This window comes from Anser anser (genome assembly GCF_964211835.1).
Source record: "Anser anser genome assembly, chromosome: 23".
Taxonomy (NCBI): domain Eukaryota; kingdom Metazoa; phylum Chordata; class Aves; order Anseriformes; family Anatidae; genus Anser; species Anser anser.
The window spans coordinates 1209418-1235516 of record NC_139744.1 but is presented as its reverse complement, the minus strand read 5'-3'; the positions used below and the strand labels follow the sequence as shown (position 1 = coordinate 1235516).

At 44.0% G+C, this 26099-nt stretch overlaps 1 protein-coding gene across 1 annotated transcript; it reads left to right on the top strand.

Annotated features, from left to right (window-relative positions):
* Window positions 1-88: 88 nt before the first annotated feature.
* FBXO47 (F-box protein 47) lies at window positions 89-25955 on the top strand. Its single transcript, XM_083809480.1, has 12 exons — window positions 89-657; window positions 9397-9562; window positions 12230-12436; window positions 12837-13007; window positions 15863-15939; window positions 16739-16816; window positions 17527-17635; window positions 18533-18709; window positions 19306-19452; window positions 20078-20220; window positions 20622-20781; window positions 21627-25955. Exons 3-12 carry the CDS (start codon window positions 12256-12258, stop codon window positions 21743-21745), a joined length of 1362 nt encoding a protein of 453 aa, XP_083665606.1. The 5' UTR covers window positions 89-657; window positions 9397-9562; window positions 12230-12255; the 3' UTR covers window positions 21746-25955.
* The last annotated feature ends 144 nt before the right edge of the window (window positions 25956-26099 follow it).

Genomic DNA, 26099 nt, shown 5'->3' with positions numbered 1-26099 from the left:
TATGCTTTTAACAGCCGCTGTAAGAGTGCAAAGATCTTTTTAAAAGACATCCTTTGCTGGCTCAGTAATAACACATCTTATCAGGAGGTGTTCCCAGGACAGATCTAGGATAAAAACTAATGCAATTGAGGCTTGAAGCAAGACCATAATTTTCTTCTAATTTTATCTGTTTGGCTTATTTAGAATTTTAGCAGGCTTTTCAGTTTGAACAATGAAATTTGTTTTTTCCATTCGGCTTTCTGACAGCAGCTAAGTCTTTGGCTCTCTGCCCGAGTCCCAAATTATTCCGTGTGCGCACGTTCCTGTAAAGTTGTTGTCTGAGGCTGCTGGGCATCACCTGCAGCTGTAGGCTCCCTTCACTATGGTACAGTAAAGGTATGAACAGGTCAGCACGACGAAGTACCTGAGAGGAGGTTATGAGCTGTAGGAAAAGGCCCCTCTTGCACTTAGCTATGGATATCAAAAGATTAATTCCAGTGGGGGCTTTGGTAGCACCACTTCCAGCTGTATTGCACCTTGATAAGGGCAGAGCTGGAGCAGGGGCCCACTGGCGACCCTTCCCATACAGGTACCTGGTGAAATGCTGCATCGTGCAGGAACATCCAGGCAGCACAGAAGCGGCAGCGCCTTGATCCTGCTTCCCATCGCCTACCAGAGGTGAGCACAAGCCCCGTTATAGACATGCAGCCAGATTCAGACTACATGAGTCTCGGCAGCCGTGGCAGCCGCTGGTATCTCAGTGCCTGGTCTCTAATTCGGGCACAGGGTGGCTGTGCTTTGCCTGTGGCTATTGCCATTGTAAACTCCCCAGCCTGGGGCTGTTACACAGCATACACCTGCACTGCTTCTCACCTCCATAGTACCCGAGGAGCGAAATGCATAATTTCCTAAGCAACTTTGTCCTTCAGATGTGAATGTCACCCTTTTTTGCACCCCCTTCCAACGGCTATGACCATGTCACAGTATTGGTAAAGAAGTTACATATTTGCTGCTTCTCTGCTTTCCTTTCACCTTCCCAAGCCCCTTGCATCCTGATCATCCCCTCCCATCCTGTTCATCCCCTCCTCTCCCGGAGCCTTTCCCAGGTTTGTGAGAAATGATGCTACCACAATACAGCTCCAAGTCAATTTAAACATGATAACAGAATTCTGCTGTCCCAGTTCGACTTATTTTTCTGAGCAGACAAGTAGGAGATACATAATTAGAACGTATATTATATATATATATATGTAAAGCAAATACTTCCTAGTATCTAAATAAGCAGAAATGTAAAAAAGTCAGCTCTCGTGAACAAATAGTTTTCCTAATAAGCATCATCCCTGAAACAGGGAAAAAATAGACTTTATGCAAATAAACAAGAGGCTGTATCCTGGAAATGCAACTGCAACCTCAGGTCCACCAGCACGCTGAACCGTAATTAATAGCTCTGAAAGCAAGCGGGGAGCAGACTGCTACAAAAGGGCCTGTGGGTGGTAGAAGAAAACCTCAAATAGATGCACTGCTCCGAATCTGCATTTTACAAGTGCTGCGGAATTAAGCTTTAGTTACAACTGGGAACGGGGAATTAGGGCTCCCGAAGTCCTTGCCTGGTTGTATGTTAATTGTCTTTATGCCTTGGGTTTCCTCGTCTCGAAAGGAGGGGTGGGAGTAATTTCCTTTCTCACACACAAACCGTAAATCTGCTAATATTTGTAAAATACTTACAGCTGCTCAGGGGAAAGGCGTTTTTCAAGGGGAAAAAAAAAATATACTTGCTTAGGTGACAGCGAGCATCATACCCGTGTCCATCTCAGAAGCTGGTTGGGTCGTCCCTTACCTCTCACTCTGAAGAACGCAGAGATCTTCCCAAGTCAGCCTTCAGGCCGAGAAGCGGGCGCTGGGGCACTCAGCCTGGCTGGAACACCGAAGGTCGCACGCCCAGGGCTGGGCTGGGGGCAGCAGGATGTGCCCCAGCCCTGGAAGAGGTCTGTGGGGAGCTGCGAGTCTGGTGGTCGTGCTGGGCTTTTCATTACCTTCGGGAGACGATTTTATTAGTCTGCACAGAAAACATTTCCCTCTACTGGCTGCAGGAGACAGGTTTTGTTGTGGCTTCAGCGAAGGGGAATGCCTCGCTACCCCTCGCCGTGGCACACCGCTGTTTTCCTTAGCAGAGGCTCACCCTCAGCTGACGGGCTGACTCCGAGGAGGCAGAAAACACCTGCACGTTCCCATCCAGCTACCAACAGAGGAGCCCGGCAATAACCTTCAGCTTTTCCCACAATTTCCTCATCACAAAAGGAGTAAAGAAGAACCAGGGAGCCCAATTTATAGACTGTAAAACATCCAAAGGATGGGCTTTTTTTTTTTTTCTTTGCCTTTTTACACCTCAGATCCTGATTGTTTCACAAGTAGGTCAGAGCAGGCAGCAGACTGTCCTTTTCCTCAGAAAAACTGACCTGCATTTTGTTGACGCCCCCCCCAATTTGAAGTAAAAGTCACAAAAATCGACAGGTGGTTTTGTTACCTTTATAAAAAACCTGACAATCTTCGCATGTGCCGGCAGAAGGCAAGTTGAGCCCTTTTCCTCTGCACAACATACATAACTAGTAACATGCCAGGGTTGCTTTGATAAAGAAAAAAGAAAGCCTTTTAAATTTGTTTTCTTTTTTTAAGTACTGAAAGTAGCAGGTTTGCTATTCTCTTAAGAATAATGGTGGGCTCCGTGCTCCATGGCAAGCCACGTGCTAGTACCTGCTGGCTGCCTGGCGCCCGCTGCTGAGGGTTGGTTCAGCCTCTCCACTTCTCTGTACAAGGGCTTTTAACACCACCAGCACGCAGACCCGCAGAACAATAAGCAAACCCACAGGGAGACTCTCTTACCTCCTTCACCCTTTCCCCTGCTGCTCCCTGACGCAGGCGGGGGTAACTCAGTGCGCCTGAGTGTCCGCAAAGAAATGGAGATGTGTTGCAGCTCCTGCTGCTGGCAAAGCAAGCCCGCGATGCCTGCGGGTTCCTGGGGGCAGCGGCGGAGCAGCTCAGGGCTGTGCATGGGTCTGCAGGAGCCCCCTGTGCCCCGAGCTGCCTGGCACTGGCACCAGGGACTGCTCACCACGAGGCAATACGGAGTAAGGAAAGCTTAGAGCAATCATCGGGTCAATATGTTTAGCATTTATGCTACCCCCTTGTTATTGCACTTTGTTATTTCAGTGCCTCTGCTGCAGGCCAGATTTTTATTCCTCAACAGCCAGGAGAGCCTCCTTGGCTCCGTGGAGCTGCTTTGCAACTCTGAAGAGCATTTGCATCTGATTTTGCATGAACTTGAGTCTGAGGTGAATCGGGAAGCTGTTATCAAACAGATATGAGACCGACAGGATGAGTGGAGGAGGTGTTAAGAAATAATTTCTCTTCCCCTTATTAGGTGTTCCTAACCCAACGATCTTTTAGGAATTCAGCTTTCCCTAAACCTCTGCAAATTAGAAACAAAATGTTAAGCACAAAGATTAACATATTTGCATTTGTAGATTTGGTGTTTAATAAAGTAAATAATAAAATAAATAAACAAAGTAAATCACAAAAGGGGCTGACTTCTTGTAAACCTACATGCACATTTCCCCCTCTGCCACAAAAAATACTCCAACAGTGATTATTATATTTCTGTTACATGTTTCACCCAGAAAGATACCAGATTTCTGCCTCAACAATGTTTGTAAGGTATCACCCTTCTGCTCAGTGAAACGCATCGGACTCTGACGTGGAGCACAGCAGCACTAATTGTGCACAGAGAGAGGAGACGATAATTTAACATGGCAGCAACAGCAAATCTTAAGTGAAGACCAGGCCTAGGTGTGCAAAATGTAATTTCCCAGACTGAAGTATAAGGAGGAAACTTTGGGATTCACCATCTGATTCTGGGATAGCAAAAAAAAATCTCTGCTTGTTAAGAGTCAATAAACAGGGTCTCAGTTTTGCATTCCCAGGGAAAGGACGAGAGCAAACCAGCCTCCCAGCACCGTGCTACAACGATGAAGTGGAGCGAGTTGTCTGAGGCGCCCTCCAGACCCCAGGCCATCACTTTGTAAGGACAAAAGCAAAGACTGCTCCTGGCTGATCGCATCCCCAGTTTCTTACAGAGCTACACGAACAGCTGCTACCACAGAGACGTGACTGGAAAGCTCAGTTATTTATCACGGTCAGATCTCCGTGCTTTGATATAAGGCAAACCCAAATACCCGAGGAAGATCAATTGCTGATTCATAAATCATCAGTGAATTTTTCCCTATGGAAACAAGGTTTTTCTTGGTGTTTCTTCGAAGGAATAATAGGGCCTACCAATATGCTCAGCCTGAGCAAACAGATAAGATCATAAAGCAGAGCGGTATTGGCTGCAATAACTTCCTATCTGTTATGAAGCTTCCCATGGCTCAAACGGATAATTATCTCCATGTTGTGCTGACAGGTTCCCATCTGTTTAGGGCTGAACATTGCATCTTAAAAAGAAACAGAAAGGAATAGCACCAGTTACACTCTGACAGGTTTGCTCAGCTCTTCAGAAAACCCAAGGAACTTGATTTGAGATGCTAATGAATTCTTAGTAATCCACTTCTTTTTTTTTGTGCTGGTATCTATTTCCCTGCAAATCTGGAAGATGGAGAAATGCCGAAGACAGGAATAATATAAGGAATATTTCTAGGGAAGGAGCAGACTGGAAAACACAGAAACTAGATCCTCAGCTAGGATCTGGGAACTGCCAAGGGACTACTCTGACGTGAGGGGGACCCTAAATGTCTGGATACGCGGGGCACGGACCCGTACCACCCGTGTGTCCTCCGTTGTCTCAGTTCTACATCTCCTCCTTCAGCTCTGGACTCAGCCTCAGCACTGCCACGTAACTTCCAAGCAACCTTGAGGCAGTCCCTCGGCTCCCTGCTCCAGCTTGGAGAGGCGAGAAGAAAACGGCAAGTCCTGGCATTAAGTCCGTTTCTGCTCCCCTTCCTCACACACCCCAGACTAGGACACTTAGGATCCAGAGAGGAACAGGGACACTGTGGAGCTCTGTGTGGTAGTGAAGACCCTGACATGATTTTCTGCAGCCCTGAGTTCGGTAGGATGCCACTTTGTTTTGATGTTGAAGTGAGTACATGGACGATACAGCACCACAGAACTGCAGCAAGGATCAGAGCAGCCAGGCCAGGCGTTACTCTTAATCACTTAGTACATGGAATGTATTAAGTAATTACTTTGTAATTTCTTACCCTGTTTGCCTATTTTTTGTTGGATTTTCAATTATCTTTTTTTTTTTCCCCTTTTAATTCCTCCAGCTGCACCTCATCCATATTGCTGTGTTCTGCAAGCAAAATAACATGAAAATTGGACTTTGCATTATCAAAATTCTGATCATCTTCCGAGCAGATCAAACAATTCCAGGGGTCTGGGACAGGACTCTGGACGTATACATTCCTGCCCCCCTTAGACCTGTGCCATTCATCAGCCTTTCAGCAGCCCTTAAATAGAGCTGCAAACCAAAGAGGACATGGTGATTTTATCAGGAGAATTCATTAAAAGGGATGATACAAAACAGAGCCTTGATTTGCTCCATGTCCTTGCACAACGCATAGTAGAGCTCGCGCTGGATGAGTCAACAACCCCCCCACTAATCGTACACTTTTCTCATTTCGTAACGAGCCTTAAACTGCTCTCCTCGACTATAAGTGAAAGACTGCATCGGAGCTCCTTAATAACATTTCAGAATTTCACTGAAACCTCACATTTGGCAAATGAGGAAAAATTTAGATTTAAACAGAGTAAATACTGAAGAAATTTTACTGCCTAAGACTGCATATGAAGTGACATGAAACTTGGAAGCGCTTTGTCTTCTGTGGCTTATTATTATTATTATTTCCATTTTGTAATGTTTACAGTGCAGTAGATGCTGTTCTTATTAGTGCTGGTCCTAGTGCTGCATTTTTTCCACTACTCTCTTTTGAGTCCCACCACATTTGGCATTTTCTTTTAAAGCCCCAGCTCAATTCAAGAAACCACCAAAAAATGCCATCTTTCTGTCCATTGCTCAATAGCTTTCTAGTTATTTAGTCAGAATCTAGCCCTTGTGGAAGTAGGGAAAATCAGAAGACATGAAGAATGTATATTCTAAACTAAAAGGCAAAAAGAACACCTTAAATAAGTAATATATAAAGACAGTTTTGGGAGGCTGAACGTAGTGGCTTGGCATTACTGTAACGCGCTTCCTGCCCTCAGCGTCTAAAATGTAAGAAGGCTCGCTTGAACGGGATGGGGGGAGCGAGACAATCCTTCCCATACTCAAAACCCTGGCACCACTGGGGCTGGACAGGGCCCCAGGGGCCTCCCCTTCCCCACCCTGAAGCACAAAATTCTTCCTCGCTTTTCTGTTAAGGTATCCCTAACTAACTGGTGTCTTATTTCCTATTTGCACCTAGTTACCCATTTAAATATAGCCGATGATCTTATCACAGGGTTCTGCCATGTTTTTTTCTCGAAAATCATGCATGCGCAATGAGTGAAAGCCGTGGTGGTTTAATAGCAGGAAAGATTTAGATCCTGCTACAGGAGCATTGCTGCGGAATTTAATGCAGTGCTGGAACACGGCTTCGGAGCATTCACATCTACCTCGCAGCTTCCTATGAGTTTTAGATGCCTGACATGCCTGCGCTCCTCGGAAAATCTCACTAGCAGCTGTCTGCCGTCGAAACCCTACATATTTGAAAAGCTGACTCCATCCAAGTCCCGCTCTTGTCATTTAAATATGCTGCCACCGTTGCTATCATTGGCAGTAGCAGAGCACTCAAGACACAACCGGTATTTTTACCAGACTTACATAACTCTGCTCACACACACAGTGTAGGCAGGGCAAAGATAAATTGGGTACACAAGACAAGGCCACTCATGCATAGAATAAGCAGTTAGCACCCGAGCAGAACCATTACCATAGTGTATAAAACTCAATTGTACTTTTTTCCTTATTAGCTTTCATCCTGTCATCTCAGAACAGTTTACAAACATTGGGTAGGATTACAGAACCTCAAATAAAAAACACAACCGTGAGTCACTCATCCAATTTGAAACAAACACGAGATAATACTTTTACCACACAACAGAATTTAATTGCCGAAGTGGGTGTCACTGTTACTACCATTAATTATGCCAATCATTAAGTAGTCGGACATATTTATGTAGGTTAGATCCACCAGTACATGTTTAACACAGGAATCTTGATGAACCCCCAACTAAGAAGCCCTTAATTCACTGTCAGGCTCCCTAAAGTTATTCCAGGGGAAGCATACTCCATATATGCTCCATTTTCCCCAGGCAATGGTACTTGGTCCCTAGGGACCAGTGTTTCCAGCAAATGAACAAGTAGAAAAGTGTGAAAGTCTTTACTCAGGCATCCCTAAAATGCATCTCTCTCTAGGGGAACGCAGCAAGGCAAAACAAGAACTAATTTAGGAGGAAGATGAGAATGATACTTTACTACGTGTGACAGAAATGCTGAAGGAGCTTACAGGTGCAGAATGCAACCGCTATGGAATCACATTATTTTTGCACACTTGTCTAATTCACCTTTTCAAGGTGAATATTGCAATTATGGTTACAGCACCATGGCGTTCCCACTCTCATTGTCGTTAATTTAAGCAGCAGTTAGCAGAGGATGCTGTATTATTATATTTGGGTTTGACTCTTATTTGGTTTCTATTTCAGTTTTGCTAAGGCAATTTTTTCCTTCAATAAACTTACAGAGGAAAAAAAAAAAAAACTGTGAAGAAAAGCCTACTGGGGAAAAGTCCTTTAAGGCAGCTGCAGCCCTCTGCTGCCATCGTATGGGAAGTGCCTTAGGAGCAGCAAGAAAACCTCTCCCCAGGGGTTCTGTTACTATCCCCCAAAGAACTAGTTATTTAGAGAGCTATCTCAGAAGCAGCACTGAAAAGAAATAATAGTTCTAAAATCAGCTTTGTAGTGAATATGAACGGTTCACTGCTCCAACAGACAATGGTAGCTCGCTGTGTTTTTCCCCGATCATCAGCACCGAGAACGATGCTGTGCCCTCTCTTACAGTGCAGTGTAACAGCATTCAGTGCCCGCACAGCAATTTGTAACCGCCTGTTGCAGCACAGCTTCCACTAGCAGTGTTTGCAGCTGGTGTTGTGCCATATTTTTGTTTTACAGCACTACAACTTTGCTCCGAGACACAAGTTATGGCACCGTGCCTTGGTGCTGTGACATCCCTCCTCTGCAGCATCGTTAGTTTGCATGCAGGCTTCATGTCCTGCGTAAGGACAAGCTTCTCCCACAGCCTGCCTCCTTCGCTTGGGGTCATGTTTTCCCCAGGAGATGGAGGACGGGGCTTGGTGGGCCTGGTCTCTGATGGGAACAACTTTACATGGCATCGGGGCTGTGCGGTAACACAAGTGACGGGGAGCTGGGGGTCAGCATCATCTCAGAGGTAACTAGTGATAGGAGTAGAGGGAATGGCCTCAGGTTGTGGCAGGGGAGGTTCAGGTTGGCAATTAGGAGACATTTATTCTCAGAAAGAGTAGTCAGGCGTTAGGACGGGTTGCCCAGGGAGGTGGTGGAGTCACCGTCCCTGGGGGTGTTCAAGGAAAGGTTGGATGAGGTGCCTGGGGACATGGGTTAGTGGTGACATTGGTGGTAAGGGATGGTTGGACCAGATGATGGTGGGGGTCTTTTCCAACCCTAACGATTCTGTGATTCTGTGATTCTATGACAGCAACATGCACACAACACCCACAGCCGTGTGGGCGCCCTAACATTCACAACCTGCCCGTGCCATGACCGCAGGCCTCACATCCCACAACAGTTGGTTATTCATGAGGGGGGCATGGTAATATAACAGTCTCATTGAATATTCAAAGGAGGGGGACAAGTAGGTGGGAAAGGTGAGCCCCGAGCCCGCGGCTTCCTGCTGAAAGGGGCAGCAGGGAAAAAGGCGGGAAAATAATTATCGCAAGCTAATTAGCGCAATAATTCCCACACCACACAGACAGGAAGGGAGGAATTATTATTAATACTTTTGAAATACGGCTGAAATGAAGTGACGCAGTAATTTGTTCCCTCCAAAACATCTGTTGCTGCTTTTAGTGCAGCAGCCGTCGCCCCGCTGATAATCACCGCCCCATTGATAACCACCGCCCCGAAACTGATCGTCTTTGCGCTGGGTTTACAAACAGTTCGGCTCCTGACCAAAACACACAGCCATAGGTGTGCCCGTGCGTGTGCGCATCTTGCTGTGTGCATAACCCTGCCCAGCCCCACCTTTGAACTCAAGTAAAGGAGGTGGTGATGTTTGACTGAAATAAAATCAGTTATGTTTTAAATAATAAATAAATAAATAAAATTAATTTCAGTGTTTCCTTTTCCCTCCAGGACACGATCGGTGCTCGCTGCAGGCGGCAGGGCCTGCTCACCCGCCGCTGCCTCCGCTCCTTTGCCCGCTCCCCTCAGGCAGCCTGGCGGGCAGCCTGGCCCCGGGGTGCGTGTGGGGAAGGCATTTCCGTGAGGTAAAACGGAGCTCATAAAGTCCTGTCTGTGGGTAGGTACAGACTGCGTGGCCTTCTCTATTAACTGGACGTGGGTGCGGAGGTGCAGGTCCCTGTTTTCAGGCAGCTAACCCGCATTTTGGAGGGCTGCACGTGAGAGCGGATCCAGAGAACAGAGGGGAATGCGGCCTAGCGGGGTGCACGGGGCTTGTCATTTGGCCTAAGGATCCCTCACCGCCCCACTAAATCTGACACAAAAGCACAGGTAAAAGGCCAAATATAAACCGTTCCATCCAGCACTGCCGCCCGAGCAGCACGTGCAGCCCAGTCTCTGCCAAAAGAATCAGACGCTGGCATTTCCCCTCTGAGGAATTCCCAAAGGGATGAGCCCAAACCAGCAATCCCTCACAACACAGAAATCCCCGTCACCAACAGCAGCGGGATCGGGGTTCCCTGAACCATGCTTTCTCATCACAGTTATTCACAGATTTAGATGTTTATGGGTCTGGTTTGAACTACCAACCCAAGGTTAGAACCTTCAGCACAAATATAAATACGCTTCCTGTAAATTGTCAGTGTAGGCCATGGGGTAACAAGTATTTACAAATATAAATACGCTTCCTGTAAATTGTTGGTGTAGGCCACAGGGTAACAAGTATTTATGTACTCCGTGGCTGTGCTGGGTGCCCTGAGGTTTGTCATTCCTCACTTGAACTTGTACGTTTTTGTGTGTGTTGACAAGGAAAAAGGGAAAATTCCTGTTAATATTTGAAGAGATTCGTTTATGCAATTTGTGATGAAGAAAGGAAACAGAAATGCTCCAAACCAATCTCCAAAGTAAACAACCTTTTGTAATAAATGTTTGCCAAATGCTAACACATACTCAGAAAAATACTGATCAGGACAAAAGTGCATCAATTAGCAGGAATTTAGCGACTGCTTAAGGATAAGAAACATTGTATAGAAGATTGAAAGTTGATGCTTTCTGGCTTGTAAACAAATCCGTTTATAGCAACAAATAAGATGACCCTTTCCTGGCTAGTGTTATGGGTTCAGCTAGTTAAATATTTAACGTTTACCTTTCAATTTCCAGTCTCGATTAAGCAGTTCTCTAAACAAGTGGTGTCCCAGCAGCAGATGGAGGTGCACAGTCCATTGCACTGTTCTGGCTGAACTCCCTAAGAAATAAAAAACACATTAAGTCAGAGAGGAAGCAAATGGGAGCTTTCAGTAAAGTCTCTAAGCTTTGGCCTATGAAACTTCCTGCTTGTACTCATTTTTATTTACATTAACTTTATCTAGCCCTGCTCTAAGTTACAATAATGGCAGTCAATCCAACTTCAGTCGAGTTGAATAGAAACAGACTGGAATTGGCTGATTACTTCTGAAAACTTCCCTTGTGTTGAAGTATTCCCTCCCCCCCGCCCCATGCAGACCCAAGGCAAGCTTTTCAGAAAACACTTAAAGATGCCATAAATTCTTGCAGTATAGTCCTCTTAAAGACAGTAAGGGAAGCAGAGGAAGAAAAGAAAGTAACATAGGATTACAACTTTATTTCTAAAGTAAGAATCAGAAATAGGTAGCAGATTTAGCGTATCTTGAACAAAATTTAGTGGCGCCCTGTTTTTAAACAGGACTGGAGCTACTTTGCATATTTTACACAAGACCTGGAATTTAAGTTGTTTTGAATCCACAGTTGTGTGTATAAAACTTCCACTGATTTTCAGACCCTGCTTTCTTTACTTTTAAAAGATAAACATTTTTTCATATAACTGTGTGTTTATCTATGGGTGATTTCTGGAAAGTTCTTAAAGGATTCTTGAAGGTTACATCAATTTTCTGTCTCTTGCTTAAGCAGCGTAAGAGCCAAATGAAACACTCATTCTAGGAGCAGTCACATTTGCTCATGAGCATTGGGAAAGTTTAAAGTATAAGCTTCCTTAGCTAGCTAGAATAACAACATACCTAAACTAAAAATGCTTCCGCCAAAGTACAACTTCCTGACATCTCAATGTAAGGAATGCGCTCTATACAGTGCACAAGCACCAGTCAGCCAAACCAGTTTGTAACACGGGTAAGGAAGTGCCCCATATTCTTCCAGTTGTCGGTATAAACAGTGCTTCCATTGTGGATGTGGCGATTTTGCTCAGTGGCATATTAGAGAGGCCTGGCTTGCATGCTTTAGCAATAAATACGAAGGATTTTTGGAACTTGTTTTCTGTAATTTTTGTAAATTTTTAATATTTGAAACAATGAGGTCTATTGTCTGAGTGTACTTCCCGCTGATAGTACCAGAGATGTTGCAGTGCAGCTTGGACAGATTCCAGTTGTGTTACTACCAGTGCTGCCAGCTCTTGTAATTATACTGCAGCACTCATTCTCTTTGGCATTTTCCCTGAAGCCTCATCTGCTGGAATCAAAAAATAGTGTGAAAAATCTCAGTTAATTTTTTTAAGATGTAGTGAGTCTCATTGTTGTTTGACAACATGAAGTGTACCTACTCTAGAGACTCAGAAACCAGAAGGTAAATCGTAAAAACATATTTATTGTTCTTTTAAAACTCTTTACTTTTCAGACCTTCATTTTGGGAAAACTTGTGTCACTGAATTTTTTGAGATGGCGATGTTATATCATTTGTATATCACACATGTAGTTGGTATATGAAATTAAGCCATGCTAGATGCTGCAGGAAAAAGGTTCTCTCTCTATTTTCTCTCCAGAGTGAATTGATGAGACTAACAGAACAATGACATCCACTGCAAGGACCAGCTACACCTTGATTCCTAACCAGAAATACAGACGCAGTAACCGTCACTCCAGACAGCGCTGCAACGTCATGGATACAGATCCCCAATCTCTGTCAACGCTTGGATATTTTAAAACACTGCCATTAGAGATATTTCAAATGCTATTGAATTATCTCTCAGGTGAGAATATAATAAGAAAGGTATTACTTCAAATATCTGAAAATTACCACAAAAGTTTTCCATAGAAAAATACATTATTATTTAAAATGTTTTACCTTTTAGATAGTAGTCATTTTATGTGACTTATTCTCTGAATTTTTATGTATGAAGAACCACATGACCAAAAATAATTTATAATTGCAGACTATCTGAAGTTCTTTTTGCCTATTATGTGAAAAGTATTCCTTAGTTCTATACATTTATAATAATCACCGTCTGCTGGCAAAGGAGATAAACAGTAATACTTTATTATTATTATTATTTCTTGACCTACTTTTGAAGCAAGATAAAGTTATTGACTACTGATCAGCATTTTTCTTGCAGTAAAAATTTACATGCATACTGAATTTTGCTTTTTCAGTGAAGGATATCAGCATGCTGTGCATGGTGTCAAAAACCATCAGCAACCGCCTTATGACTTACATCTCAACCCCATCAGGAAACCGAAGGCTGTTATTGCAAGACTTTCATAACATTGAGCTACCTGGCAAGAGAGAAGGATCCTATATATTAGAGCACTACAAATCTCTAGGTGATCCTTTAATGCAAATGGTAACAATTACGGGAGAACCAAACTTGATTAAAAGGTTTCTTCTGTTATATGCATTGATTGGTAAAATGCTGAGGATATGGCCCAAAACATTTGTGCAACTCCCTCTAAGATTAAAGTTCCTCCCCATGTCAAACGGCCTACTCAAATACCATTAAATCGGAGGGGAGTGGTATTGCTTGAAATGATTCCAAAACCTTTTAGTTTTGCAGAAAATAATGTATGTTCTGCCTCATCCATGTTTATTTTTTATTTTTTCATAGTAAATGGAAAGCAGGGTTTGAGCAGAGGAACTGGATCAGTTCTCAGTAGTAGGTTTTTCCAAATTTAGTTTATTTGGACACCACAACTGGAAACTGCAGCAGAAACCAAGACTCCCAGGCCCCACACTAGCTAAGGAATTTGGCTGTTCAGACTGCCTTCATGTATCACTTTGGACTAGCTTGCATTCCTCAGTCTGGGAAATGTAGCTGCAGTACTTAAACGCAGTCTAGCTCTAAAATGACCAACAACCATTTCCATCAGAAAGCCTGATAGCCTACTGGAGATGTATTGCAGATCACATTCCGCTTCTTAGAAAAGAAGCATGCTCATCGTGAAAATGTTATCACAGTTGTCACTGATCAGCATTCCCCTTGGCAGCCGTGTATCAGAGTTCAAAGGCTGAAATGAGCATGAAGAACACATTCTCCTCTCACTTATGTGGAAACGCCTGCACTTTGGCAGTCATGGTATAACTCCTTCTGGATGGAAAGATTCAATTGTTCTCTCTTTCAGACCTCTTTTGGCATAACATAATAGAAACCCAGATCACAGTAACATAGGGTTGGTGGTAATGAAGAACACTGTACATCTTCATATTAGAAACTGTTTGCTTTCTAACTGTTTTTTACTAATTTTTAAAAGACTGATTCTAACTCATTCAGCCCATCACTCAGAAAAGGAACATTCTTTCTTATGCATTTGGAAGGCTGAATTTTTTTTCACCCACCCACAATAAGCATTAATCAATCAGAAACAAATTAAATTAAATCTTAATTTGATCCATATCAATTAACTGTTATCTAGCTGATTAAAAAACATTGAGTTTATTTGACAGGAAAATAAAATGGTGCCATGGTTAGATGCAGAATTATAGGTAGAAGTATGGTTTGAACTTAAGACATTAAATAAAGGTATACACAAAGTAGAGGAATACTGTTGCAGTCATTTAGACTATAAAGACATCTTATTATAAGCAATCCATGTAGTTATTGGGGTATCTTAAAATAATTTTAGCGTTTGTTTTGTTTTTAAAATTAAACCTGATACTTTGAAACTGTTTAAAAAAAAACTAAATTGATTTTGGCATTGTAGTAACCACATACGAAATGACAACTTGTTATTTAAATATAGGTGTGAACCCATCACTGTAGTAGGCCTAGTAATAAAAAACACGACATATTTAAAATATATAGATCATTGGCAATATCTATCTCATCAGTGGAAGGCTCAAGAAAATGTTTTTCTTAAGAGATCAGTTACAAAATCAATATTTACTTTACAGCAGGAAAGACTGGACTCAATGGGAAAAATTCATTCCTGTTCAGAGAGCCTGCACAGAGTCTATGTAATACATAAATCTCACTTAAACTTAGAGGAGTCTGGCTGCACTCTAGTGCATGGTAAAATCTTCCATTACTTGTAATGGGGTCAAAATTTCAGTCATTGTTTAAAATGGACTTGAGCTATAACTGATTGTGGCACTGACCTTCAGCACAGAGGGGATTTTGCTGTACAAAACCAGGGGTAGTACATTTTGCTCAACCCTTTTAACTCAGCATATTTTTTTCCCCAAACTGATGGCTGTATTCCTACTTGCAACTGCACTGTCTTAACAGTTTCAACTGTTCTTCAGGGAGTTCTCTCCAAAGTCTAACCTAGTCAACAGAAAATTGACTTTACTGAGCTTTGGACCATGTCCTAGGCTGATAAATAAATTATGTCTGTCATGGAAGAATGTTAACACACTTCTAAGGAAAGAGTCAATTTAGAACCACGGTAAATGTATAAAGTACTTTTTGACATTGGAGAAGTTATGTATTTCTGGAGAGACTGACAGTTCAGGAAGAAAAGTAGCAGATTTTCTATGGATTTGTTTGATTAATTAACAAGCTCGCTCTATATATTATCCTGGTAGAAGTTTTTGAAGAGCAAGCTGTTAACCCATTTTCATAATAGTTTAGAAAAAAAATGCTTCTTAACAAACAGCTGTTCCACACTATAATGAACTCCAGACTTTGACGTCCTAAACACATACCATTTCAGCCCTGTATAGGAAAATAATTTTACCTCTTAGCTATGTTTTACATTAACAGAGTTTAGAATATTTGCTTTTTAGAGCATGTGGTTATCTTGAAAAAATTTTGGAAGCTCAGCTTTCCGTGATGTAAAGGAAAAGCGGAGTTCCCTGGGGGACTGTTAAAAGAGGTGCAACAAGCAACGTTTATTTCCAATATTTTTAACAGCTGTAATTCTAAAAGCAATATAGTTATTTTAATAGGGATTAGTTGTGACTAATAGGGACTCTAAGACAACATAACAAACAAGCTATGCTGTAGGAAGCTTACATACTTCCTGACAGCATTCCTTTTGTCAAAGGTACCCCTGCTACAAAGCATACATCTCTTCTACAAAGCACAGCTCCCTGTTACGTGCCGCTCTTTTTGCCTTAGCATCTTTTTCTCACTGGTGAGAAATGCATCACATGCACGTGGTGTGAATGCTTAAGGTAATTCAGAAGTGTACGTGCTGTGTATGTGTGCTCATATTTGTGTGTGTGTTCATTTTGTTCACAGGATTGTTGCTTAAAAGATGCACACTTCTATTACCTACAAAAGATAGGCTAAAGTATATACACAAGATACTCTCAGAAGTAAGTTCACATTCCTTTCACTAGTGCTTTGAACTGTCACATTTCTATAAGGTAATTTTTAGTGAACTGTCTAATCCCTTTGCTGGAGTTTATTACCACAGTATAATGAATTCATTGATTTGAAATCAGTCTCTTCTCACTAATAATAAAAAAAAGCCTAAACCAGCGTATTGAACATGAGGCTGTTCTTCTGGGATTTTTTTCTGAGAAGCAATGCTGATTTAAGCAGTTCCTACATCCCCTTCTGCCACCCCATAACAGATCTGTCCCTCTTCCCCCTTGTCTCAGCTGAGCTAAACAAGTTATTTGTGGTACTACATGGTGAGTTACATCAGGGAACTGATGGAAGATGAAAATCTGGGATGGGGAGGAGAGTTGGGGGTGATTTGTTACATCAGTCTTAGCCCCAAACGCCTCAGCTGGGCTAATAAAATATATCACTTCTCCCCCAAAATATTTTCCGCCTCATATTCCAAGATCAGATGTTAACTTCTCTTCAGTTTGTGGATAACTAGAAATATTGTGGTGGAAGAGCACAGCTCTCCACAGAAATTTAAATCTCCTGCAAGTAGCATTGCTCTGCTTAGATACCTTTTGGCCACCCAGTCGACCCTGGTTTTGAAATTAAAGCTAAACTATCACATACGTACTGAACGTGTTGCCTTACACAATAAGAAAAGGGACTCCTTCTGCATGCCCATAATCAGTATTGATGTACACAAGGAGTACTGAGTATCTTCAGTCTCAGGAATTTCCTTATGGGCAGTTACAATAAGTTACTAATGTTCTGTGCTTATAGGTTTCCTGCTTTAAACTTAATGGCTGTCCAAGTCCTTTGCATTGTTTAGGATTACAGTGCTATGGGGTACTTTTACAGGTATAGTATCTCTCTGGAGAGAAGGCAAGTATCACAAATATAAAAGAAAATTAAAGTAGTTTTATAAATTAATCTGTGGTTTTGCAATATATTTAGAAGTATAAGACTGCTTTAAGGTTTGGGGAGGGGGGAAGGGGTATTTATTCACTCAGTTCTCTGAATTTCCTTTGTGGTTGTTAAAGTTGCTGATTTGACTCTGGAGAATTCCTTGGTCTGGATTTCACTACCAAGCAGTCTGGATTTTGATTAGTGATTTATTATCTAAGAAGACATTGGAGAAGGGGAGCATTTTGTTACACAGCTTCGAATTCACAAACCAAGAGGAGAGATCACTTAGTTTAAAAGCAAAGGATAAGACAATTACTTGTGCCAGGACATTTGTCTTTGTAGCAAATACTATTGTGTACTTTTCCACATAAGGTTCAAAAAATAAGATCTTGGGCCTGAATGTGGAACACTGTTAGAGGCTTTTGATTCTTAAGTATGTCCTCTGGTACAACGTACAGCATCCCTGTAGCAGATAATGGTTTCCCCACACTCATCGGGGAGATGCTGTGCTGGCAGCCACACTTTAGGTATGCCATCTTCCCTTTCTATTCTTCTGATAAATTGTAGGACAGATTTTATTTATCTAATATGAGAAATTGCACTGTGATCTAAATCTATGGCTCAATCCATCTATTTCCCCCCCTTTCTTTTGTAATCTTCAGATCCTAACAGCAGGCTGGGATGAACTGGAGTGTCACCGGGTTTTTAACTCCCTCTGTGAGCTGAGCAATTTACCCCGTAAAGTACAGACAGTTGTCAGCAGCAAACCAGGTAATCATCAAAGCAGACAAAGGTCCTACAAAATCAAACTGCACTGTCATGGAGAAGGCAGAAAATGGATCTTGATTACTGCAAACAAGATGCATCTGGATTTGAGAACATTTTAGCTCAGCTGAGCCTTTTAGTACTGCTCCTTTCCCGACTCATACGTACGTTGTTAGCTCCAGTATTATGCAGAAAGTGGCCATTTCAAATACTTTGCTTTCGTATAGATAAATACATTTTTTCCACCAAAAGCAAAGCTAAGTGCTTTTGTCTTTGACACATATCCTATAGTGAAGAAAGTTTCCTTGAGATCGTGTGTTTTGTTTTAAATGTTATTATTCCATTATCAAACCAGTGCATAAGTTATATATAGAGAGAACAGCAACATGGACTGGAATGTCTCCTACTGTACAACACTGATGATGAATCAATGGGAAGGCAAAAAAAGATTTAAATGCAGTAAAAAGTTAGGTTTAATATTTCTGAAATACAACGCTGAAGTGGCACACGCCTCTCAATAAATTCTTAAGTTAGCTAGCACAGAACCAGGCATTTCTGTGGAACGCTTTATACATGGCCGCTCACACACTTCCTCCTATTGCTGCTTACTGATGCCATCAAAGAGAAAAGATCAGAGTAACCGAAAAAACACAGCTGAGAGCCCTTGAATGCATACATGAGATGCTGCAGAAAGGTACCAGAGGATGCATTGACAGAATCTATGGTCTAAATTACTGCAATGTATTCAAAAGAGCCAAACTCAGGAAGTAACAGCTGAGAATTTAATGAACCCCTCAGATGTTCTTGGGCAGCCTTAAGAAATCCCTTCTCTCTCTTCCTATAAAATGATTATCTGTATTATGCAAGGCTTAATGGAGCTATATCTACATTCTTTTACCCCAGGAAGTGCCCGGAAGCTGGAGCTGCGGATAAGGTTATTCTATCGTAGTGTCTTGTTGAACCACTGGATTCATCGACGTGATTCTGCGTTTTGGTTGACTCGTATTTTAAAGCCGTGGCCAATGGTTAATCAAGCTCGCCTGTTGTATATCATCTTTGGGCCAGTGTCCTCCCTTGACGGTGAGTAGTTTCAGGGATTAATTTTCAAAGTTTGTTCCTTGAGAATGAGATTTCCCTGTAGGATGCAGCATTTCTGAAAAACGGACTTTATGCAAATAAACTGTAATTGTATTGCCTAGAGAAAAAAATCCTCCTGCTCAACCAGACCTGACCAATGTGTGTGTGCATATATATATACGTATAAAATACATATCCTCTCTGTGTGCACACACATATATATACACTCATATACCAAAAAATAAATAAATAAAGTTACAATTCAAGTGAAGAAATGGCACCTCTCTTCCTCTATTCTCCCGCACTTAGGGTAAAGTTAGCTTGAATACACCTCAAAGAAACATCTGCTTCTCTGAAGAAAAGCCCCCTTCTCACTTAACTGTTAAACCAGCGTTTCTTTAAATCACTCTGTGATTCATGCTGCAACTACTACTGTCCCTATTAAATGACAGATGGAAAAAAATCTCACTGTCACAGAGACTGAGTTATGTTACCTGGATTCCCCTCCCCTGACTCTGCTTTAAGGCCCAGTTTAGCACCTTCCTTGCTTAAAAATATTACTTTGTCACTTAATAGCAGTTGTGATTAATATTGCTCAGGACATGTGGTTTGGCAGAAAATGATAGAAGGACCAACAGATGAGACCAGTCTGAAAGGTCTAGCAGATGCAATTAAACTGCTGTATGATACGGAAGCTAGAGAATGGACAGCAGACGATGTTATCAGTCTTGTGGATGAGCTGTCAGGTGTGTTTTTGCCTTTATCACTAATCCATAGGATTATATGCTCATGTCCTCCAAATCTGGCAATAATTGTGCTTCAGACACACGGGTGCCTTGGGAAACGGACTGCAATATTCCTTACAGTAGCTGAAGTGTAACTGGAAAAGTCATTACACTTGGAAGTCAGGCAGTAACTGGGGAAGAACGAAACCCAGCACTGGTCATAAATTCAGGCTTTCCCCATTGTGAAGTATTTTAAGAATCTATGAAGAACCTTAAAATTCAAATCTTGTGTAACCATTGTTAAGGAAACATTGCCCAGGCTGGGTAAGCCAAACAACATTTGTTCTGACCAAAATTCTACAGAACAATGTTAACGTTTACACTGAAAGTTTGTTTTGGGTGAGATCATATCATAGAAGCTATTGTGAAGAGCTCTAACTGTAGTGCTAGTAAGAATTGCTTGTGTAACTTCATCGCTCTGTATTTCAGAGAGTGTCTCCTCACAAGTTCTGGTTAGCTACCAAAGCCAACAATTTATAAATTCACGTCTTCCAGAATGGTTTTTAATGGCACTCCTTCCTTTTCAAAAAATAATAATTAAAAAGAAAAAAAAAATCACTAAAATTGTCTTTATTTTATTGCAAAGTTGTTCCCCGGGAGTGGCTCATGGAGAACAATGCTCGGCTTCTTATTCTGAGTGGGAACAACATCTGCTTCACTTTCATGGCCAGCAAAGCTGTGAATGGAAGAGCTTTTGAGTTAGCCAGACTTGTGGTCTTCCTGGCTTTGGTGAGTACAACTGAGCGGGGCCTTTTGTCTCTCTACACCCCGATTTGCTTTCTTAGACTTGAAAACTGTGTCCCTATCTACTCCTACAAACCATGACTAGTGCGGCAAGAGTCTTCGTTCTCTTTTGCCCTGTGGGCCCTATCCAACACATCTCTGCAAGGTAGCAAGCCTGCTCCTGAGGAGAAGTACCACTAGCAAAAGGCTGAGAAGGTCCTTTGTTAGCGTGCCAACAATAAAAACAACCTGCATGTCCCCATAACAAGCCTTAATTTTCCAGGGCATGCCTGCAACAAATTCAGTCATTCATTAGAATCAATAGTTAATTCTGAGATTGAATCTTGCCTTTTAAATTGTCATACTCATCACAAAGAGTGTGTTCTAATATTTCCTGTGTACGTCAGGTCTGTGAGAAGGATCTGTACTGCATGGACTGGGCAGTGAAAATGATGCAGAAGGTCTGCAAAGTTTTCAGCACTCCAGGGGAGAGAAACAACTTCCTGCAGAGCATGGAGAACGCCTTTGCTCATATGATCATGGACATGCTACAGGCAGTACTGTCCGGTAAGCCTGCGGGACTTTAATCGGGAGCTAGCACTGACCAAGACATCAAGCAACACAGCTGATGTGGCATAACAGCCTGCCCTCCATCCCTACCCCTCCAGGCAGAATGATACTGGAGCGCTTGAAGTTTTTGACAACATACGGCAATCGATCAATTACTGTAATCAGGAAAGGTGTTTGTTTTATCTGGGCTTGTCACCTTAAGTACAGTTTGCATCTTTTCAAGGGATGCTAAAAGCATCCCCTGGTGTGGTTTCAGGGCAGGCACTATTTGTAGAAATGAACGTGGAAGCAGCCAGTGTGAACACTCGCCCACAAATGCTAGAACAGGTAGATACACTTGGGGCGCAGATGAGTTGCAGAGACTCGGACTAAGAGACTCCTACGGCCACAGATGGTGAAACCAACAGTCCTTTAAAAATACGTCCCAGCAGAGCACTGGGCCTGAGCCCTTTTGGGCTGCTCTAAACACAGGCTTTGAGCAGCTGCCAGCCAGCCTGTTCAACTCAACAAGCTGCAGTTGCTCCCTGTCCACAGCTTGTCAGCCCTGATAAAACCTTGAGTCTGATTACGCTGGCAATCTGTACAGCTCAGTTAGGACAGATTTTTGTCTTAACGCACAATTGTTCTTGTCCATCTTTGGACAAACCGATGAAGGAATTTTGGAGAGAGTCTCCTGTGTTATTCCACAGCTGTCCTACCATCAGGTGCAGTAGCTGATGCCTCGTAAATCTAAGCAGAAGTTGCTGATTCAGCCTCTGTTGAAAACACTGAATAAGATTTAGCTTCAAAGAAGCCATTTAGTTTCACTAATCATTCTTAACTGTTTTTCTTTGTGCTCGTAGGGGATCGTGATGAAGAGGACATCAGCTTTTTGAATTTGTTTCACCTTGTAAATGCACAAGCTAACTTCCATAAGGAAATCCTGTACCTGACCATGAGAAGCAACAGCAACACTATTTGATGCTCTGAATTGTACAGACTCTTGCTCTAATCCTGCTGGATGTCTTTTCCCTTTATTTATTTTTATTTTTTTTTTTTTACATTTGCATAGTGGTGCCTGGTTATTTCTCTAATTTCTACCCCAGTAAGAGCTGGAGTGACAGCAGGAGAAGCTAGTGGCATACATGTCATAACAGCTGAATGAGCTCATGGAACGTACTGGGGGACTTCTAAGTGTTCAAAGCAGAGTTTTGCACGTCAGGCCCCTCTGAGGCTGTGTTCAGACGCGCTGAGGAAGCGGGCTGGGGGCCTTCGGTTTGGGAACATAAACTGCATTCTTTTCCCACTGTGTATGTTTGCATATGCAATAAAAGTAACATGGTTTTCATATTTGATGCACATACACATAATAAAGAATGTTATCTTAGGTCAGAACCAAAAACATTTTGATCTTTTAATTTTGTTTTCTCTCGGGAATCCAAGGAGAGAAAAAAAAAGACAGCCATAATTAGAGAAGCACAGCTACATTTTTTCCAGTTTGCCTGGGTCTCTCTCTCACTAACTCTTACATTCTGTGACAGAAGCGCTCCATAGATTGTATGTTCAATTTTGGCAGAAAGAGTTGATTCGTGAAAGCAATTTAACTGTTTTGATTAAGTAGTTTGATTTTTCTTTTCCTTCAAACTCCAGGTGCCTTTTAACCAATACAGCAGAAGAAACTTCAAATCCCTCTCCCCACCTGCTGTAGTAACTGAACTGTTGAAGTGTATTTGCCTTTCCTAGGACTTAGCTAAGTTGAAGACAAGTTAAATAAATACACATAGGCTAAGGTCACCATTTCAGTAACGTATATAAATGTTTGCTACTTACAAAAACCTTTGATTTTCTGCTACATTGCCTTCAAAACAAAAATACGTAATACATAATAAAAACCACTTACTTTACTGTGCATTGTTTGCAACATGGCTACTTTCTTCATATTATCAAATACTCTTCTTCTCCACCTGAATGACTTTCCAGATGTTTTAGTGTTCCTTTAGGACTAGATTTTAGCTGTGGATACCTATGATGAGCTTTTGAAAGCCAGTCTTCAACTGCTGGAAGCAGCTGAAGTGATACCAATTTATCTCAGCTGCCCTCACTTGATTTCATCAGTAATGAGCTGACAACAACCCTGTGATGATTTGCTGGGAAGTTTGCACGTTAAAAATTCCTGCGACATTTTTTGAATATACAATTACGGACAGGATTTGTCTACATTCAGGAGTGGATACGGGAAGTAAATCTGCTGAGGCTCCTTGTGGTGTGCCGGTAGATGGCAGAGGTGAAACCTTTCCCTGGGAGCAGGCGTGCCTGCTAGCAGTTGCTCCTAACATCCCTTTTTTCTAGCTGTTTGAAGGTTACATGGGCGAGCATACTGCAGTACCACAATTGTGCTGTAGCTACTTACAATTAGTGAAGTGAGCAAAATGCAAGATTCTTTCTCTGAAACCCTCTCAGTGAACTGAATGCCCCCAAACCGATCACTAATGATCTCAAAATACGAGGGAAAACAGACTTGCAGTGCACGGAGCGGCAGGGAAACGTAGCCAAGAAGCAGCTGAGGCGGAATGCTCCAGCCCAGCTCGTTACCATCCCTCCCCTTGCAAGCAGCACTCGCTACCAATAAATAACCTCAGCAGATGAAATTCAAAATAATGGAGCAGAGCCTTCAGCCACCACATCTCCTCGGCCCATTGTGTTTCTCGCGTGTGATGCTGCTCTGCTGTGCAGTGACACAAAGAGCCGCAGGACGGGTGGAGGTTCCCTGCCAGCGTGTATCTCTGCTCCCGGGACCGAGTACAGCGGTGATAAATTTCAGCCCATCACAAGGAGAGCCATTATGCGAGCACAGCGATACGGGAAAAGTAAGTTCTTTGATTCACTGGCAGCAGTCGACAAAGATGAAATGTCAGCTCTGCCAGCACTAGCTCGCTCTTGCAGCAGATCCTTCAGGAATGCGAGTTTCATGTAGCTGCCAAACATGAATTATTGATGGTTTTATTAGTTATTATTAATCACTGCTCTTTTTCTTACATACACAATAGCTCAGCAAGTGTTTGGCGTTAGTTTCGGATTTCTGTAGCGTTCATACATGCGCCAACACTTCCACCAGACAAGGACTTTCCTTCCCGAAGGATCAAAGCTCGGACCCACCGGAATGGCACTTCCCGAACCAGATGTGTCTGAACTGGAAGACAACACCTGCAGCCATCCCCGCAGCCACGCTTTGCAGTATCACCACCTGGTCACCTCCCGCAATTAAACACCGCTGGGCTAACGGCATCCAGGTGGGGAGCCCCGGGCCGCACAGCTGGAGCGGTGACAGTGACACTGGAGAACCTGGTGCTTCTTCCTCCGCCACCGATTTTTAACTGTGGTTGTGGGGAGCCAACAACACCCCGCTGGGATGAGAAGCAAAATTCCCCCTGTGCCGGCACCGCCCTGGTCAGACCGGGACCGATCCCGACTGCAGCTGGAGCTGCGGAGGACTGGAGGACTGTACCCGCACCGCTCCGGCTGTCCTGCGTCTGCCGTGGCCGTCCGTCTGTCCGCAGGCACCTCTCCAGCCCTGCTCAGCCCTCACACCTTGCAGAGCAGCTGCTGGCCCCAGCACCGAGCTGGCTGATGCGGGGCGATTGTTATGCATAGCTGGCTGGTTCGTAAGGCCCTCCGAGGCGAGCGGAGCGCTCAGAGGAAGAGAAAATTATTGTTCCTGGTTTCACACTCAGCTGAGTTTCCATTCCACGCATTCCTCCTTACTCACTCTCTCTTAATCACTGCAGATGTTGACATCAGATACCGACCTACGGAGCGGAGCTTATCGAGAACATGACTTATGTTTGAAGAAATTCCTCCCAGAATATTTCAGGCTTCTGGTTTTCGACTATATTTGGTGTGGAGCGAGGAGAAGCTGTTCTAGCACTGCAGGGTGGCTGGGGCTGAGGCCGCGGCGCTGAGCCCGCCCTGGGAGCCACAGGCGAAGTCACCAACCTCGCGTTTCTCTGGGAGTTTTACTAACAGGAAACCAGCCGCGTATGCAGCTGGCAGCACTGACCGCATCCAGCGTTCCCGACTCCACAACCCCTCTCTTTTCTTTAGCTCATTCACCCAAAAGTCTCACCTACCAGCTCCAGCGCGCCCGTGGGTGCCTGCGCTGCCCCTGCACCCGCGCTGGGCCCTGTCCTCTCCCACCCACCCGTGCTGTGGGTGAGGCACGAGCAGCTTTCCCCGTTGGAGGTGTTTCAGGTGTTTTTTGCTTACAGGTTTTGCTTTCAGGTGTTTATTGCTTACAAGGAAAAGGTGTTCTGGGAGAGGCCAGGCGTGCGAAAACCTCATCTTCTAGGAGGCTGCCACACGCGGCCTGTGAAGTGCGCTGCGCGTGGCTGACGGCGTGAGGGCAGGGCTCAGTGCGGGGCTTCGTAAAAGGACAGGAAAAAATCCTGTGGGTGCCCCCAACACCTTCCCAGACCTCTCAAAGATGGGGAAAATGAAGCTCTGAAACGGTCTTTCCATCCCACAGAGATTTCCATTGGATCAAAAACGTTCCTTTTGTGCGCTGAGATGAACGGAGACCTTGGGGGGACGAGGGGCACCCGAGGGAGGCCGAGCCCCGGCGCGGCTGCTTGGGCACCCTCTGGGCTGGGGCAGGGACCCTGGCACCTCTGCTGTGGCTGCCCCCGTGCCGGGACATACAGAGGTCTCGGTGTGGTTTTGCCACCTCCACGTCCTCCCCACGGCCTGCAGGACGCCCGGCACCTCTCCGAGGAGCAGGGTTTGCCCCCGGGGGCAGCGGGAGGTGCATTTCAACATGGCCGACACCACAGGTGCGCTCATCTCCTCCTGCGTCATTCCTCCTTTTTATTTCATCTCCTTGATCGTTTTCCACAAAAAACCCCAAGTGCTTTCCAAAACAGAACCCAAATCCTGGACCTTGGAAGCGCTCATCCCAAGGGGCCAGCCCACGTGGGGGGGGTCAGGACCCTTCGCCTCCCTCCCGGGAGCATCCCTCAGTGGGGCAGTGGATGTGCGGCGTCCCCCCGCCGCCCCATCTCCCCTCCTTCACCCCCTCAGCCCCCCCCCAGCAGTGCCGACCCCGCGTTGCTCCCTCCTCCGGCGTGGGGAGCCGCTCGCGTGCGAGGGCTGACGCTTTTCCAGAAGGATCCGAGCGAGTGGGGCCGGGTGGCGGCTGTGGGAGAGAAAGGAGATGCTCGTGTGAGCTGCGCCCTGGGATGGGGGGGCAGGCATAGGGATGGGGGGGGCGGCAGCACGAGCACGCACAGGCAGCAGCAGACCCCCCACCACGAACACCACGAGCACAGGGAGCCCCCCCCGGC

Excerpts from the sequence above, each read along its gene's own strand:
- FBXO47 (XM_083809480.1), top strand. The coding sequence starts at position 12,256 with ATGACATCCACTGCAAGGACCAGCTACACCTTGATTCCTAACCAGAAA. Across the intron at positions 16,817-17,526 it reads GCTATGGGGTACTTTTACAG|ATCCTAACAGCAGGCTGGGA; the intron begins GTATAGTATCTC and ends TGTAATCTTCAG. Across the intron at positions 17,636-18,532 it reads AGTTGTCAGCAGCAAACCAG|GAAGTGCCCGGAAGCTGGAG; the intron begins GTAATCATCAAA and ends CTTTTACCCCAG.